A 19,643-nucleotide genomic window follows, 5' to 3' on the forward strand; every position below is an offset into this window, starting at 1 on the left:
GAGGCAGCATCGGTTAGCACTGGGGGCGATTTGGGGACTCCAATGGGACCACCTCCGCCGGGTAACCCCCCACGGACCTCCCATTCCTCAGCACACTCGCTTGCCCTGGTCGGGCTTTCAGATGAGACCACCGGCTCGTCTCAAGGCGAGTTCGACCTCTTATTCGGGGCCCGGGAAGACGATGAGCTATCGAGCGCAGCATCAGAGAGCGGGCTCGTCCACTCTGACACGGAGGCTTCGGCTGGGCTTCCCCCTTCAGGCGTGGTCGCCCAGTCTCAGTCCAACGCGGAGATGATGGACATGCTTTCCCGGGCAGCCGTGAGTGTCAGGCTAGAGTGGAACCCTCCACTCTCCCCTGAACCCTCGCGGCTCAATGATTGGTTCCTGGGCCCAGAGAGCCGCTCATGGCCGCACCCCGCCCCAGTTCCTTTCTTCCCGGAAGTGCATGAGGAGCTGACAAGATCGTGGGGGGCACCTTTTACAACCCGGTCCCGATCTTTCAGCTCCCCAGCTCTCACTACCCTTGATGGTGGGGCGGCCAAGGGGTATTCGGTGATCCCCCAGGCAGATAAGGTGCTCACGGTGCACTTGTGCCCGCAGAGCGCCACCACCTGGCACAGGCACCCGAAGCTCCCATCCAGGGCCTGTAGGTTTACGTCATCTCTGACGGCTAAGACCTATGGTGCCGCTGGACAAGCCGCATCCACCCTGCACGCCATGGCTCTCCTGCAGGTACACCAAGCCAAGGTGCTAAAAGAGCTGCACGAGGGTAGAAACTACGCTCTGTGACCAACCATCCAGGCGACAAAGGTCACGGCGCGGATTCTCGGGCAGGCGATGTCCACCCTGGTGGTCCAGGAACGCCAACTTTGGCTCAACCTGGTCGACATGAGAGAGGCTGACAAGGCACGGTTCCTTAACACCCCCATCTCCCAGGTTGGCCTGTTCGGCGACACTGTCGAGGACTTTGCCCAGCAGTTCTCAGCGGTGAAGCAGCAGACGGAGGCCATTCAATACATCCTGCCCTGGCACGGCTCAAGACCCCGCACCCCATCCGCTTGTCGCCAAGGGCATCCTCCTGCAGCAACAGCATCGGCTCCGCCGCAGCCCGGCCCCACGGCCCGGCCCCGCCGTGGAGCCCACCGCAGGAAGCAGACGCCACCCGTCTCACGGCCGGCCGCCAAGAACCTTAGGAAGGCTTCGAAGCACCCCTGAGATGGGCGACCCAGGGATGAGGAGACAGAGCTGGTATACAGACCACTCTGTCCCCCGGTGGAGGGCCGGGAAGAGAATCTTTTTTTTTCATCTTTCTCCGCATGCCCTGCGGTACCCAAAACTTTAACAAAAGAGTGGTTTCCTTGTTCTCTGGGTCACATGTCAGGTGTGCACGGCCGTCATCACGAACACCATCCAACGTCCCATTTTGACAGGTTTGGCGCTCCAGCGGCGGACCCCCTGCCCCTGCATGCCCAGCTGTGGCACAAACATGCCAACACCAGGTTGGTTCTGATGGATTGCGGGGATGATGTTCCTCCTCCCCCCTTTTCAACCAATCTTATGGTGGGCGTCAGGAGCCAGGTGGTCCAGCTTATTTGGAGTCGATTCGGTCAAGCACAGGTAGACCTGTTTGCTTCCCGAGAATCCTCCCACTGCCCGCTTTGGTACGCCCTGACCGAGGCACCCCTTGGTATAGATGCGCTGGCACACAGCTGGCCCCCTGGACTGCTCAAATGCGCGTTTCCCCCAGTGAGCCTACTTGCACAGACCCTGTGCAAGGTCAGGGAGGACGAGGAGCAGATCGTCCTAGTAGCACCCTACTGGCCCACCCAGACGTGGTTCTCGGACCTCACGCTCCTCGCGACAGCACCCCCCCGCCCCAGCGAATTCCCCTGAGGAATGACCTTCTTTCTCAGGGACAGGGCACCATCTGGCACCCGTGATCAGACCTCTGGAATCTCCACGTCTGGCCCTTGGATGGGACGTGGAAGGCCTAAGTGGCCTTCCACCCATGGTGGTAGACACAATCACTCAGGCTAGGGTCCCCTCTATGAGGCGCCTGTATGCCTTGGAATCTGTTCGCTAAGTGGTTTTCTTCCTGACGCGAAGACCCCCAGAGATGCACAGTCGGATCGGAGCTTTCCTTCCTGCAGGAGAGGCTGGAGGGGTGGCTGTCCCCCTCCACTTGAAGGTGTATGTAGCCGCCATTTCGGCACATCACGAGGCAGTGGATGGTAAGTTTTTGGGGAAGCATGACTTGATCATCAGGTTCCTGAGAGGCGCTAGGAGGTTGAATCCCTCCAGACCGTGCCTCATGCCCTCGTGGGACCTCTCTGTAGTCCTTCAGGGTCTACGGGGTGCTCCCTTTGAGCCCCTGGAGTCAGTTGAGCTTAAGGCATTCTCTTTGAAGATTGCCCTCCTGACTGCACTCACTTCCATCAAGAGGTTAGGGGAACTGCAGGCATTCTCTGTCAGCAAATCGTGCCTGGAGTTTGGTCCGGGTTACTCTCATGTGATCCTGAGACCCTGACCGGGCTATGTGCCCAAGGTTCCCATGACCCCGTTTACGGATCAGGTGGTGAACCTGCAAGCGCTGCCCCATCTGCAGAGCAGCAGTCTGGGCAAGTTTTTGGAGAAACTCGCTGTCGGCACAGTACATATGCTAATTAGGCCCTAATTAAAAAAGAGGAAAAGAGGCCACGGCTGGACTAGCCTGTCCCTATTTGTTGGGCAGTCGACTTGTTCCCGAATGACCGTTCAACGCTCATGGCAGTGTTGGGGGAGGTTATGTGATGGCCTGGTGCGCTGGCTACGAGGCACACAGCAGTCTGCCCATCTTGCACCGCCAGTCCACATAACACAGTTCAGCTAGTTGTGCCGTTTTGTATAGGGACCCCTAGTGTCACTACATTGACACAATGTCAAGTGACAGATAGAGAATGTCCTGGTTACTTTCGTAACCTCCGTTCCCTGATGGAGGGAACAAGACGTTGTGTCCCTTTTGCCACAATGCTGAGCTACCTGCTGAAATGGCCGGGACCTTGTCTCGGCTTCTCAGCACAAAACCTGAATGTGTGGTTGCATACCAGCTCCTTTTATACCCGTATGTCCGGGGGAGTGGCATGCAAATTCCACTCGCCAATTCCCATTGGCCTTTTTTCAAAAAGCAGAGGTGTTTGGGGCTCCCAAGAGTGACCCCTAGTGTCACTACATCAACACAACGTCTCATTCCCTTCATCAGGAATGGAGGTTACGAAAGTAACCATGATGTTTGACTGTTCAAGGAAACTGAGTGCCTTTTTTGTTTCTTTTTGTGCTGGTTCCACCTAGCAGCTGAAGTTTGTTTTGTGGAGTAACACTCTTTCGTGAAAGTTTTGTGGATGGATCTGCACACTCTTTGTGCTTTTGCCTCCTATTGGCTGGAGTTTGTTTTGTGGAGTATTTCTGCAAGACATTGGAGTGATTAGGTCATTTGTTCCACTCATGTAGCAGCCGAGTGGGCAAGCTCACAGAACATTCGTTTGACTGTTTGAGGAAACTGAGTGCCTTTTTTTCTTTTTGTGCTGGTTCTGCTGAGTGGCTGGAGTTTGTTTCATAGATTATCTTTTATTGTGTAATTTTGTCTCACAAAATTTTTATAGAAACACGGGACTTGAGCAATCCGTTGGCAAAGTTGTTGTGGGGGCTTTCATAGGCGTACATGGACTGTTTGAGTTTAGAGGGATGGACGCCAGTTGGCGCTGTCGTGCGCTGTGTTAATGCGCATGTTTTTCATTTTTCTGTTTGTGTGGTTCTGGGGGCAGTTCGAGGTTTGAATGTTGCACTAATGTTGGAATGTGGTCTTTATAATTTTGTTTTTGACACACAATCTATTTTTTCTCATATGTCAAAATGTCAAAAGTTAATCAAATCAATCAAATCAAATCACTTTTATTGTCACACAACCATATACACAAGTGCAATAGTGTGTGAAATTCTTGGGTGCAGTTCCGAGCAACATAGTAGTCATGACAGTGATGGGACATATACCAATTTACAATAAACATAATATTTACAACACAATTTAAAATCTAATATACACATAATTACACATAGCACAATATACAAATAATAACATACAATGTACAGTATACAATACACACAATATAGAATACACATTATACAATAAAAAAGTATATATATTATATATAAAATGTACAGTAGGTTGTATTGTACTGTATTGACATTCAGGCTGTCAGCTGATAGTAAGTTGCCAGTGTGTTGTTAAGAGAGAATATAATATAATAATAATATAATTTATGACAGATATAAGAGTAAGAGTAATAAAGTGCAGTGCTGATGCATTTGATCATGGGAGATCAAGAGTTCAAAAGTCTGATTGCTTGGGGGAAGAAGCTATCACGAAGTCGGCTGGTGCGGGTCCTGATGCTGCGATACCGCCTGCCTGATGGTAGCAGTGAGAACAGCCCATGGCCCGGTGGCTGGAGTATCTGATGATCCTCTGAGCTTTTTTCACACACCGCCTGGTACATATTTCCTGGAGGGAGGGAAGCTCACCTCCGATGATGTGTCTGGCAGTTCGCACCACCCTTTGCAGTGCTTTGCGGTTGTGGGCGGTGCTATGCTTGCCGTACCAGGCAGAGATGCAGCCAGTCAGGATGCTCTCTACAGTGCAGGTGAAGAACCGTGTGAGGATGTGGCGGTTCATTCCAAACTTCCTCAGCCGTCTCAGGAAGAAGAGGCGCTGATGAGCCTTCTTCACAACGGCTTCAGTGTGGATGGACCAGGTGAGTTCCTCAGTGATGTGGACACCCAGGAACTTGAAGCTGCTGACTCTCTCCACTGGTGCTCCATTGATGGTGATGGGACTGTGTTCTCTGTCTCTTCTCCTGAAGTCCACCACAAGCTCCTTTGTCTTACTGATGATGAGGGAGAGGTTGTGCTCCTGACACCAGTGTGTCAGAGTGTGCACCTCTTCTCTGTAGGCTGTTTCATCATTGTCAGTGAACAGACCAACCACCGTCGTATCATCAGCAAACTTAATGATGGCACTGGAGCTGTGTGTTGCCATACAGTCATGTGTGTACAGGGAATACAGGAGTGGGCTAAGAACACACCCTGTGGGGCTCCAGTGTTGAGGATCAGTGATGAGGAGATGTTGCTGCCCATTCTAACCACCTGGCATCTGCTTGACAGGAATTCCAGGATCCAGCTGCACAGCGAGCTGCTTAAGCCCAGAGCCCGGAGTTTCACATCAAGCTTGGAGGGCACTATGGTGTTGAATGCTGAGCTGTAGTCTACAAACAACATTCTCACATAAGTGTTCTTTTTTTCTAGGTGGGAGAGAGCAGTGTATATTGTAGATGCAATGGCATCATCAGTGGAGCGGTTGTTGCGGTAAGCAAACTGCAATGGGTCTAGTGATGGAGGCAGCACAGAGCAGATGTAATCTCTGATTAGTTTCTCAAAGCATTTGCTGATGATGGGGGTCAGAGCAACAGGACGCCAGTCATTTAAGCAAGTGATTTTGGATTGCTTTGGAACAGGCACGATGGTGGATGTTTTAAAGCATGTGGGGACTACAGACAAAAAGAGGGAAAGGTTGAAAATGTCCAAAAAAACACCAGCCAGTTCGTTCGCGCACGCTCTGATGACGCGGCCCGGAATGCCGTCTGGACCCACGGCTTTGCGGATATTCACCCATCGGATTGGGTTACATCCGCTACAGAGACAGAGAGTGAACTAACCTCTGTAGCTTCGGCCGCGAGAGCTCTCTCCGTGAGGGTGGGGTTATTTCCCTCGAAACAAGTGTAAAAAGTATTTAGCTCATCCGGGAGAGAGGCAGCGGTATATGAGTGTCATACAGTCATACTTTGAGCCGGGGGACATGGCAATAAAAATTCTGGCTAGATATATAAAGCAGAGAGAGTCTTTTTGTACCATTCCCTCAGTGAAATCTGGTGGTGAAATATTTACCTCAGCCATTGATATTAGTAATGCTTTTAAAGAATTCTATTTTGATTGCTATAGTTCCACGTCTTCATCTACTGATGAGGATATTAGAAACTTTGTGGAACCATTAGAACTTCCTAAACTGATGGCTGAGCAAAAAAATTCTCTTGATTCTGAGATAAACTTGGAGGAGCATGGCGAGAGAATTAAGGCCTTGCCTACAGGCAAGGCTCCGTGGCCAGATGGCTTTGCCGCTGAGTTTTTAGATCTTATGCTACAGAATTGGCTACACTTTTGCTAGAAGTTTATATGGAATCATTAAAGAATGGAAAGCTTCCACTAACCATGACACAAGCTTGGATCAGACTGATTCTTAAAAAGGTCAAAGATCCAAGCGAGTGTAAGAGTTACCGTCCAATTTCCCTGATCCAGCTAGACGTTAAAATATTGTCATAAATTCTGGCTAACCGATTAAGTAAAGTTATGACATCTCTTATACATACAGATCAGGTGGTGTTTATTCAGGGCCGTAGCTCTTCTGATAACATTAGGCATTTCATCAATATCATGTGGTCAGTGGCGAACGATCAGACTCCGGTCTGACATTTTTGTCAAAAAAAAAGACATTTTTGATATGGTAGAATGGGATTATCTTTTTAAGATTTTGGAAATGTATGGGTTCGGGAATACTTTTATTGCTTGGATTAAGTTACTTTATAGACACCTGGAAGCGGCGGTACAAACAAATGGATTAATTTCAGATTATTTTACTCTGGATAGGGGCACCCAGCAGGGTTGCCCTCTTTCCCCATTATTGTTCTGTCTTGCCCTGGAACCATTAGCAGCTGCGATAAGAAAGGAGGATGATTTTACAGGGGTGGTGGTGGGAGGTGTGGTGCATAAGCTTTTGCTTTATGCAGATAATATTTTATTATTCGTCTCTGACCCTATTAGATCTATGCCTTGCCTCCACAGAATTATTAATTCCTTTTCTAAATTCTAGGGATACAGAGTTAATTGGTCTAAATCGAAAATTTGGCTCTGACAGCGTACTGCCCGGTAACAGCTTTTCAGCCGGGCGCCTTCCAGTGGCCCAAACAGGGCATTAAGTATTTGGGTATTTTATTCCCAGCAAATTTGTGTGATTTAGTTAGAGTTAATTTTGACCCTTTAATAAAAAGGTTTTCGAGCGATGTGGGCAGGTGTGCTTCATTACATTTATCTATGATTGGGAAGGTTAATGTTATTAAAATGAATTGTATTCCAAAATTCAACTACCTGCTACAATCTTTCCCTATAGATGTCCCCCTTTCTTATTTCAAGCAATTTGATAGCATAGCGAAGTCCTTCATTTGGAATGGTAAACGTCCCACATTACATTTCAGTAAGTTGCATAGGCCAATTGACAAAGGTGGGCTAGGCCTACCCAAGATTTTTTTTTTTTATTATGCATTCAGTCTCAGACATTTGGCTCATTGGTCACTTCCACCTGAGAGAGCCCCTCCCTGGTTTTGTATTGAACAGGAAGTTCTTGCCCCTATTTCGCCATTCCAAAGCCTTTCTATTAAACTAATCAGAGAAGTTAAGTTACACCCTTTTATGTCACATTTGCACTCAGTATGGACAAAAGTGTCCAGAGTGTTTAATTCGGACATTTATTTAAATGTTGCCTTGAGCATATGGCTAAACCCAAAATTATGTATTAATAAGTCCCCTTTCTGCTAGTCAGAGTGGATTGTGAGGGAGGTTAATACACTTGGTGACCTATATGAGAGTGGAGTGTTGAGATCATTTGAAAATTTGGTTCAACATTTTGGGATTCCCAGATCTCAGTTCTTTAGGTATTTACAGCTGCGCAACCTGCTCTATACTATTTTTGGGAGTAGGATACACCCCCCTAAAGTGGTAGATACTCTGGGAGTGATAATTACTGCTTTTGGAAAAGGTCATGAGGCATCAGTGTATTACTCCCTGCTAATTCAGAGTCTGGGGGACAGAGCTTTAACTTCTATCAAGAGATTATGAGAGAAAGATGTAAACTTGGAATTGGAGGGAGTGTGGGCTAGGATTCTAAAAATCGTCAAGTCTGCATCTAGAGATACAAGGGTGCACCTTATGCAATTCAAGATTTTACATAGATTCCATTGGACCCTCTCTATAGGCTTGGTCTTAAATACACACCCACCTGCTGGCTATGCTCTACATTTACTCCGTTACATTTACTTGATTAACTTTTTTTGGGAAAATGTACTTTTAGAGTAGGTTTAAAAGTGGGTACTTTTTACTCTCATTCAAGTAAATTTATCATTTACTTTTACTTCTTTACAATGGGTGGCGTTACTGTCGTTACATTACTGGGTTTAAGTTTAATTAATGTGTAATTTATTGAGAGATTATTGAATGGGACTTTTAAGAGATCGGAAGTTCACACAGCTGCGCGCTGAGACGCTGTCACAGACTGTCACTCAATCATTGCAGCAGCATCAAACTCTTCAAAGTGAAACACTTTCTTCGATCCGCACAGTGAAAAAAGTATATTTTTTCGTCATGCAACGCCTTCATTTAACACCAAGACAAGCTGATATTTCAAGATTAAAATCACAGCTTCAACTTAAGGCAGCATGCTGAGGTAAATTTTGGCTCTAATCCTAATGTGGGCTTTTCTGTGTAATTAGATGCTCATTTTCGGGGTGATAATGTAACTGGGCTATTATGATATCAGTTTTTAACTGTACATTTTTAAATCAGTGCAGCAATATATCAGTGCGCTTTGTCCCGCATGTAATAAGCAGTATTTATGCATTTACTCCACGCCCTCGTGGGGGTACTGGAAACTATCGCAGCTACTTCAGGCGGATTAACTGTATAAATCCATGTAAACATCCAAGTTAAGTATAAATCACTGCCATTCACGTGGTCAACAACTGGAGTGCGAACAGACAGCATTTCTGCGCGTGCACAGCGAGGTGCATGGGGCGCGCGTGAGAGATGTTCGGGCGCAAGGCGATCGTATGGCGAAGAGAGACTGGCTGTGTCTGCAATCGTTCACTCATTCACTATTTCCTATATAGTGAATGGCAGTTGGTGCACTATATCTCAGCAGTAAGTGAACGAAATGAGTGAATTCGGACATGAGTGTCGGAGCTCTGGGGCTGTCGCAGAAACAACGTCACATATTACATTTTAAAATACTTGGGCCTTACTTGTTATTCTTATTAAATAATATATTAATACAATAAATCTTCATTCTGTTGTCATTTTTAATATATATACTGTGTGTTAATATAGAGTATAATATAAGAGTAAGCACATTTGATCAAATAAAGAGTACATTTTAAAATATATCTGTATGTTTTGTCTCTCTATATGTTATTATGTTATTTTAATCAAGTAATGATTTGTCAAAAAGTGATTTACTACATTCAGCATGAAATAAAACATTGCAGTAGTGAAGCAAGCAGTAAACTCCCAGCTCGTACGTATTTCCCATGGTGGATTGTGGGAAATTAACCATTGTCGAGTGTACATCAAATGTACACTTGAAATTAGAGTGCATTGTGGGAAAGAATGAGTGAACAAAAGTAGGGAATGAGTGGCTCACTCAGAATTCAGACGCACCTACAAAATAGCGGATACTCAAAATAGTGCACTATATAGTGGATAGGGGCGGTTTCAGACACAGCGAGTGTTTCATGACCGGAGTTGGTGCCCTATGTAGGGTGCATATTCTGCATTTAGAGAGCAGTGGTACTGCTGTACAGAACTAATATTCTAAATACTTATGACACTGAAAACTGTAACTACACTGAAATAAGAATCCGCACAGGACTTTAAAAGCTATGAAATAGCGAAAAAAGGCATTAATAAAGCATGATCTTGCTTTGGTTTATATTTCAGCATTATATATAATGTCCTTGTGGTACATTTTCATGTTTTCACTGTAATAATTACTAAAAATTACAATTCTCATGATTTACTCACCCTCAAGCCACCCCAGATGTGTATGACTTTCATCTGCTGAACTCAAATGAAGATTTTTAGAAGAATTTCTCAGCTCTGTAGGTCCATACAATACAAGTGAATGGGTGGCAACATTTTATAGCTAAACAAACAAACATAAGTCAGCATAAAAGTAATCCATAAGACTCTAGTGGTTAAATCAGTATCTTCAGAAGCGATGTGATAGGTTTGGATGAGAAACAGAGAAACAGATCACTTTCACATTCTTCTTCTGGTGTTTTTGGTGATTCATATTCTTCTCTGCATATCGCCCCCTACTGTCTAGCAAAAAATGACAAATATTGATCTGTTTCTCACCCACACCTATCATATCACTTCTGAATACATGAATTTAACCACTGGAGTCTTATGGATTACTTTTATGCTGCCTTTATGTGCTTTTTAGAGCATAACAATTTTGGCCTACAGAGCTAAAATATTCTTTTAAAAATCTGAATTTGTGTTCTGCAGAAGAAGGGAAATCATACACATCTGGGATGGCATGAGGGTGAGTAAATGATGAGAGAATTTTCATTTTTGGGAAAACCATCTCTTTAAAGTGATAGCTCAGCCATAATTTAATATTCTGTCATCATTTCTCTACCCTCATGTTGTTCCAAACCAGTGTGATGCTTTGTATTATGTGGAACACAAAATATGTTAGACAGAATGTTAGGGACTGACAGTCTTGCTCACCATTCACTTTTAATATATGTATATATATATATATATATATATATATATATATATATATATATATATATATATATATATATATATATAAATTCACTGAAAGTAAATAGTGACTCAGGCAAACATTCTGTCTAATATCTCCTTATTGTGTTGCATGGAAGATAGAAAGTCATATGGGTTTGGAACAACATGATGGTGAATGATGACAGAATTTCCATTAATAATAATTCTGCAGTACATGTTAAATGTGTATTATGTAATGGAATATAGGGGAGTAAACGTCTATTATGTCATTTGTGAAAGTAATGAGTTACTCACTACTCGAGTACTCTTTTAATTGGATACTTTCTTACTCTTACTCAAGTAATTATTTATGTTAATACTTTTACTTCTACTTGAGTATTTATTTTTTTTGAAGTAATTGTACTTTTACTTAAGTACAGTTTTTGGCTACTCTACCCACCTCTGGATAACGGGGTGTAATTTAACTTCTCTGGTTAGTTTGATAGAAAGGCTTTGCAATGGCGAAATAGGGGCAAGAACTTCCTGTACAATACAAAACCAGGGAGGGGCTCTTTCAGGTGGAAGTGACCAATGAGCCAAATGTCTGAGACCGAATGCATAATAATAAAACAAAATCTTGGGTAGGCCTAGCCCACCATTGTCAGTCGGCCTATGAGGCTTACTGAAATGTAATCTGGGATGTTTCCCATTCCAAATGAAGGACTTCGCTATGCTATCAAATTGGTTGAAAGAATAGAGGGGGACATCTACAGGGAGAGACTGTAGCAGGTAGTTGAATTTTGGAATACAATTAATTTTAATAACATTAACCTTCCCAATCATCGCTAAATGTAAATGTAAAAATCGCTCAAAAACATTTTTATTAAAGGGTCGATATTAACTCTAACTAAATCAGCCAAATTTGCTGGGAATAAAATACCCAAATACTTAATGCCCTGTTTGGGCCACTGGAAGGCGGCTGGCTGAAAAGCCATTATCGGGCAGTAAATTGACTCTGTATCCTGAGAACTTAGAAAAGGTATTAATAATTCTGTGGAGGCAAGGCATAGATCTAGTAGGGTCAGAGACGAATAATAAAATATCATCTGCGTAAAGCAGAAGCTTCTACGCCATACCTCCCACCCTCACCCCTGTATAATCATCCTCCTTTCTTATCATGGCTGCTAATGGTTCCAAGGCAAAACAGAACAATAATGGGGAAAGAGGGCAACCCTGCCAAATGCCCCTGTCCAGAGTAAAATAATCTGAAATTAATACATTTGTTTGTACCGCCGCTACCGGGTGTCTATAAAGTAACTTAATCCATCTAATAAATGTACTCCCAAACCTGTACATTTCCAAAATCTTAAAAAGATAATCCCATTCTACCCTATCAAACCCCTTTTTGGCGTCAAGTGAGATGGCAGAGACCGGAGTCTGATCATTCGCTACTGACCACTTGATATTGATGAGCCGCCTAATGTTATCAGAATTGCTGCGGCCCCTAATAAACCCTACCTGATCAATATGTATAAGAGATGTCATAACTTAATCTATTAGCCAAAATTTTTGACAATATTTTAACATCCAGCTGGATCATAGAAATTGGATGGTAACTCTTACACTCGCTTGGGTCTTTGTCCTTTTTAAGTATCAGACTGATCTGGGCTTGTGCATTGGTTGATGGAAGCTTTCCATTCTTTAATGATTCTGTATAAACTTGTAGCAAAAGTGGAGCCTGTTCCGTAGCATAAGATCTAAAAAACTCGGCGGCAAAGCCATCTGGCCCCGGAGCCTGGCCTGTAGGCAAGGTCTTAATTACCTTGCCAAGCTCCTCCGTGGTTATCTCAGAATCAAGATAATTTTTTTGCTCAATCGTCAGTTTAGGGAGTTCTAAAGTTTCCACAAAATGTCTAATATCTTCATCAATAGACAAAGACGTGGAACTATAGAGATCAAGATAGAATTCTTTAAAAGCATTATTAATATCAATGGCCGAGGTAAAAATTTCACCACTAGCAGAGTTCACTGAGGGAATGGTAGAAAAAGACTCTCTCTGCTTTATATATCTAGCCAGAAGCTTCCCTGCTTTGTCTTCCGACTCAAAGTATGACTGTCTTGCCCTGAATAGCCAAAACTCCACCTTCCGTGACAAAATAGTATTATATCTGTACTTCAATCAGGTCAATGCTCTGAGGCCATCAGGTGACAGCTCTGCCTAAGCACTTATAATATTCCCTTCCAATTCCACGAGTTCTCGTGCTTTGGATTTTTTTTTTCCTCCCCTTTTTCTCCCCAACTTGGAATGCCCAATCCCCAATGTGCTCTAAGTCCTCGTGGTGGCGTAGTGACTCGCCTCAATCCAGGTGGCGGAGGACAAATCACAGTTGCCTCCATGTCTGAGACCGTCAATCTATGCATCTTATCAAGTGGCTTGTTGGGCACGTTACCACGGAGACATAGCGCGTGTGGAGGTTTCACGCCATTCTCCGCAGCATCCACGCACAACTCATCATACATCCTACCGAGAGCGAACCACATTATAGTGAACATTAGGAGGTTATCCCATGTGACTCTACCCTCCCTAGCAAATGGGCTAATTTGGTTGCTTAGGAGACCTGGCTGGAGTCACTCAGCACACCCTGGATTCGAACTCACGACTCCAGGGGTGGTAGTCAGCATCTTTACTCGCTGAGCTACCCAGGCCCACTGTGCTTGGATTTTTTGATGAATGAGGCATACTGTATGATCTGACCCCTAAGAACCACCTTAAGTGCCTCCCAAGCCATGCCCACAGAGGATACTGAGGACCAGTTGGTCTCCACATAAACACTGATTTCAGCCTTTAACATTTGTTGGAAATCAGGATTTTGCAAAAGGGATACATTAAAGTGCCAACTATGATTTATTTTTCTCCATATGTGGCAACACCTCTATATACACCAGAGTGTGATCTGAGACTAATATGTTTCCAATTGAGCAATCAACAACAGATGAAATGAGGGACTTGGATATATATAAAAAAAATCTATTCTAGAATAAATCTTATGGACTGATAAAAAGAATGTATAGTCCCTACCAGATGGGTTCAAAAGTCTCCAAATATCTGCAAGACCAAGATATTTACATATCCTGAGAATTGTCAGTGTTGCTCTAGGGGGCTTACACACTTTTGCTTCACTATGATCAAGGACTGAGTCCATCAAAAGATTAAAGTTTCATCCCAATATTATATAATGAGGGATGCCAGCTGCTTGCAACATCCCTTCAAAATCTATAAAAAAGCCCTCATCCTTTGCCCCTGAATTTCTGCTAAAACAATAATGACTCTTCCTAATTTATATTTAATCTGTTTGAGACATTTGAATTGTAGATGTTTACTTATCAATGTAATGACTCCCCTGCTCTTACATGAGCCAGCACTAAAGAAAACATGCCCTCCCCATATCTTCCCAAATGTTTCAGCTTCCTGCTGGGAAAGATGCGTTTCTTGAAGAAACACTGTCATTTTTCTTTCGTTTAAGAAAATAAATAACCTTCCTTTTTTATGGGGTGCCCCAACCCATTCACATTCCACGTGGAGAGAGACAGAGACAATCTGCTCATATTAACATTTGACATTTTGACATATTAGAAAAAATAGATTGTGTGTCAAAAACTAAATTATAAAGACCACATTCCAACATTAGTGATTGCACTAACTAGTCACTAGTCAAACCCTGAACTTCCCCCAGAACAAAAAAAAAAACAGAAAAAAGAAAAATGCGCGCATTAACCCCGTGCATGACAGCGCCAACTGGCGTCCATTCCTCTAAACTCAAACAGTCCATATATGCCTACAAGAGCCCCGCGACAACTTTGCCATCTGATTGCTTAAGTCCAGTGCTTCTATACAAATTTTGAGAGACATAACAAAAGATAATCTATAAAATAATCTTTATCGGATGATCTCAGAAATTTAGCCAGAATTGATCAGCTTATGGCCTGTTATGTCGAGCAGACTCGATTAGAGCTTGTCTAGGAATTTCACCATATCGGCCTTCTTCATTCTCAGGAATTCCAACAATTCGGTCGTTGTTTCGCCGGTTAAGATTCTCAAGGTCTTCCAACTTTTCCCAGACGCGCTGCAAATCTGCCTTGGTTGCTAGCAGGTTAGCAGCTAATTCCTAATCCATTTCTCAGCGTCCCCCATTCTTGTAACTAACTCAGAGAATTTCATCTCCATGGCAGTGATTAATCGACGTATTACAGCAAGATCCTCCAACGACCTTTGCCAGCATTGCCGACATTCTCGACAGTTGACACTGAATCTCTCCCATCGCACCGTCCAAATTGAGTCTGTGGTCTGCGGCCCTGTCAAGGGGCATCAGCTTGAGCATGTAGGTGTCCTTTAATGTTTCCAGAGCCAGAGGATTTTGAATTCTTTGACATATTGACTTCACTGAACAGTTATGGAACAGGGTGTATCGAATCTCACCGGTTTATGACAAAAATGATTAAAAACTAGCAGTGTGCGCAGAGCTCGCCATTCACACGTCCGACCCTCGCGTCGCCACGCGACTCTTTCATAGTGTAGCATTCTTGTTGTTTTGTTAATATAATCCAAAATAGCTGAATGCCCCGGGCAATAAATGTTAACAGCATAAATGTTAAAGTAATGAGGTTACAGATTACAGATATACAGTATTTATAACATTTATCTAAAAAAAACAAAAAAAAAATTCTCTGTCAACTAAGCAAGTTTTTTTTTTAAGTAATAAGTAATTTTTGCAACATAAATGAAAAACTACTTAAACATCTGATTTCTTCTAGTGCTGGCACTCTGCCCGTCACGTTCCGTTGTCTTGAGGAGAACCTGGGCATTGACAAGAGAGTCACACGTTTTGTGCTTCCAGTTGGAGCAACGATTAACATGGACGGAACGGCACTCTATGAGGCTGTGGCTGCCATCTTTATTGCCCAGATGAACGGAATTGACTTAGATCCTGGTCAGATCATCACTGTCAGGTAAGACTGAATAATTAGCATAAATATATTATAAAGCAGCTTCTACCAAATCCTTTTGCAACATTTTCATAACTAAAACAATTCTTAAAGCTGAAGTGTGTCATTCCTGCACCAAACGGAATTGCAAAAATAAACATTGCATTCAAACAGCTTTCCTGAACACTATGCCAGTCTGCCATTGATCGAACAAACAGATAGTCCCGCCCCAAACTCATGTCATTTGTTGGATAAGTCAGCATTGCTGTGTCGATGAGCCAAAACATTATGACCACTCACAGTTGAAATGTCTCCTAGCAAGGACACATGTCAAGGTCTGGGTAGAATAGATGTTAAGCGAACAATCAGTTCTTGTAGTCAACGTGTTGAATGCAGGAGAAATGGGCAGGAGTAAAGACCTGAGTGACTTTGACAAGGGCCAAATTGTTATGGCCAGATGACTGGGTCAGAGCATCTCCGAAATGGCAAGGCTTGTGGGGTGTTCCCGGTCAGCAGTGGTGAGTACCTATCGACAGTGGTCTGAGGAGGGGAAACTACAAACCAAATACAGGGTGTTGGGCGCCAAAGCTCATCGATGCTCGAGGGCAACGAAAGCTATCCTGTCTGGTTCAAACCGACAGAAGGTCCACTATGACACAAGTCACAGAAAATTTTAAAGATGGTTACGGGAGGAATGTGTCAACACACAGTGCACACTGCTGTGTATGGGGCTGCGTAGCCGCAGACCAGTCAGAGTGTCCACGATGACCCCTGTTGTCATAGCAGATTCTTTAAAACAGCAATTGAAGCATAGTCGAGTCAAAAACTTCTAGGAGTTGCAAAGTTTCTGATTCCAAAACTAGACTTTATTATAAAAATAACAAAGCCGAGATGGTTCATGAAGCATCTGAAATTACACTTTAGAACTGGACCAACAAGTCCGATCCATGGTGGCTCCACCTCGCAACTTACATGACTTGAAGGATCTGCTGCTAATGTCTTGGTGCCAGATACCATAGGACACCTTCAGGGGTCTTGTAGAGTCCATGCCTCAGCGGGTCACGCTCTTTTGGTGGCACGTGGAGTACGAACAGTATATTAGGCAGTTTGTCATAATGTTTTGGCTCATCAGTGTATATTTGCTATGCTATGTACATTTTTTTTTAATCATTGAGTAATGCACTCACATAACAACTGTTTAAACAAATGTTGTCAAATGGAACAATACTGATTGTATCCTATAGTCATGTATATCTACTATTGTTATCCATTTGCTCAAAACCCTGCATGTGACTAATTAAACAAAACAATATCTAAACACAAAACCCATCTTCAGTTTGACCCATTATTAGATACTTTACTGGTAATGACAGTTAACAGTTGCAAAGCAATAACATTTACATAATTTTGTGTAGAAACCACCACGTATTTTGTATACAAAGGCACACAGTGCACTGCAAGTTACAGCAACAGTATTCATATTTGGCAAAGAAAAACACTTAAGATACGTAAATATGTCTATTTTAAAAAGTAATACAAGGCAAAGATGCCGCAATATATATTATATTAGAGATATAAGAGAACTCGCGTACGATTAAATGCAAAAGCAAAAAATGCAGTAATATGGAATACATCATGAAGACAATCCAAGTAAAATCAGAAAGTTTTGTTAAAGGGAATGCAGGGCAGTTATGCAGCTATATTATTTACATGTTAAGAGAACCGATATGAGGTATTTGATGCAAATTAAATCCTCACTGCTGGTTCAGAATTTCTTACTGGAGTTACTTCAGTGTTTAATGTCGGTGGTCAAAACAGCTTTATGTGTTTTAGCGGCATATCTGTGCTGCAGCGGCTCATATGTTCTTGGTCAGGGCATTTCACCGCTGAACGGAATGTTTTTTTTTTACATACTCACTGTAAAGAAAAAAAAACTTGCTCTGTCAGCACATAAATGTTTGCTTTTAGGCGTGAATGGCTTCATTGGAATCCCTTGTTTCATTTCAAAATTTTATTACATTCGTGTTTGGTGTGCAATGGCCTTTACACACTTCAGCTTTTACAGCACAAGGAGGCTAAATAGAGCACAAATAGAATATAAAGCAGATTTGCTGTCATATATAGATTAATATGTTTTATAAAAATATATATGCATTTGAGGCTTCCCAATCTTAAAATTGTTTTTATCAATAAATGCAATAAAACATGCTAAATGTTAAAATTAAGTCTTTTATAGGCCTTTATATGCAATGAGTAGGTGTAATTATTAAATAATCACAAATTCATTTCATAATCAGTCATATATATTCTGTCCTTTGCAATGTTAATCTTGTATATTTAATAGGCAGATGCAAATAGTGATGAATGCTATTTACACCAAGTATACATAGCAACAAAAAGCATATTCTTTGCACTGAGTGTAAATAGTCTTAGATGCTATTTGCACTCCTAATTAAATACTAACATACAGTATAGGGTCATCACTGCAGTGTGTTTGTTGTTTTTAAGAGTGCCACAGACACCCTACACCAACTCCTACCTCTAAACCTAACCCTAACCTTACCTTACAAAAATTAACAATGGTTTTACTACAGTAACCATAGTATCACCATGGTATTTTGTAGTAAAATCATAGTAAACCACAAAATTAAATATGGTGCTATACTAACACCACATTACTGTAGTAACACCATGGTTAATTGCAGCAAAACTATGGCCAAAAAGCATGGTTACTATAATATTACAATAATAAAAGCATGGTTAATTTTATCTGCCCTTTAACCTTTAACTCCCCAACATTTACAAAAAACAAAAACAAAAAAAAACATTTTTATTTATTATTATAAGTAGTATTAAAGGAAATAGTAAGAGTGGAGAAAGGAGACAGGATGGGAAAAGTGGGGAATCAAACCAGGGACGTCCGCTTGACAAAAACTCATCTACACCGTCTTTACATGCTATGCTATTGCAATTACACCTGGGGGTGCAGTTTGACTTTAATTTTTGTGTTTCCACCAGACTACTGAATAGCCCCACAGTGTGGTAGGTGCTGTTTACAGTTGAAGTCAGAAGTTTACATATACCTTAGCCAAATACCTTTAAACTCTTTTTCACAATTCCTGACATTTAATCAAAGGAAACATTCCCTGTCTTAGGTCACTACTTTATTTTAAGAATGTGAAATGTCAGAACAATAGTAGAGAGAATTATTTATTTCAGCTTTTATTTCTTTCATCACATTCCCAGTGGGTCAGAAGTTTACATACACTGTGTTAGTATTTGGTAGCATTGCCTTTAAATTGTTTAACTTGGGTCAAACATTTTGGGTAGCCTTCCACAAGCTTCTCATAATAAGTTGCTGGAATTTTGGCCCATTCCTCCACACAGAACTGGTGCAACTAAGTCAGGTTTGTAGGCCTCCTTGCTCGCACAATCTTTTTCAGTTCTGCCTAAAAATTTTCTATCGGTTTGAGATCAGGGTTTTGTGATGGCCACTCCAGTACCTTGACTTTGTTGTCCTTAAGCCATTTTGCCACAACTTTCAAGGTACTGTATGCTTGGGGTCATTGTCCATTTGGAAGACCCATTTGCAACTGAGCTTTAACTTCCTGGCTGATGTCTTGAGATGTTGCTTCAATATATCCACATAATTTTCCTTCCTCATAATGCCATCTATTTTGTGAAGTGCACCAGTCCCTCCTGAAGAAAAGCACCCCCACAACATGATGCTGCCAACCCCATGCTTCACGGTTGGTATGGTGTTCTTTGGCTTGCAAGCCTCACCTCTTTTCCTCCAAAAATAACGATGGTCATTATGGCCAAACAGTTCAAATCTTGTTTCAGTAGACCAGAGAACATTTCTCCAAAAAGTAAGATCTTTGTTCCCATGTGCACGTGCAAACTGTAGTCTGGCTTTTTTATGGTGGTTTTGGAGCAGTGGCTTCTTCCCAGCTGAGCAACCTTTCAGGTTATGTTGATATAGGACTTGTTTTGCTGTGGATATAGATACTTGTCTA

General features: G+C 42.6%; 1 protein-coding gene across 2 annotated transcripts in view; it reads left to right on the forward strand.

The window, feature by feature from the left end:
- Positions 1–19,643, forward strand: part of slc1a2b (solute carrier family 1 member 2b) — a 90,548-nt gene that overhangs the window by 52,810 nt on the left and 18,095 nt on the right. For both annotated transcript variants that reach the window (XM_051689446.1, XM_051689447.1), the window contains exon 8: positions 15,457–15,651. In XM_051689446.1, the coding sequence (XP_051545406.1) occupies positions 15,457–15,651 (195 nt within the window). The remainder of the gene's footprint in view (positions 1–15,456; positions 15,652–19,643) is intronic.

This window comes from Myxocyprinus asiaticus, chromosome 46 (genome assembly GCF_019703515.2).
Source record: "Myxocyprinus asiaticus isolate MX2 ecotype Aquarium Trade chromosome 46, UBuf_Myxa_2, whole genome shotgun sequence".
NCBI lineage: Eukaryota > Metazoa > Chordata > Actinopteri > Cypriniformes > Catostomidae > Myxocyprinus > Myxocyprinus asiaticus.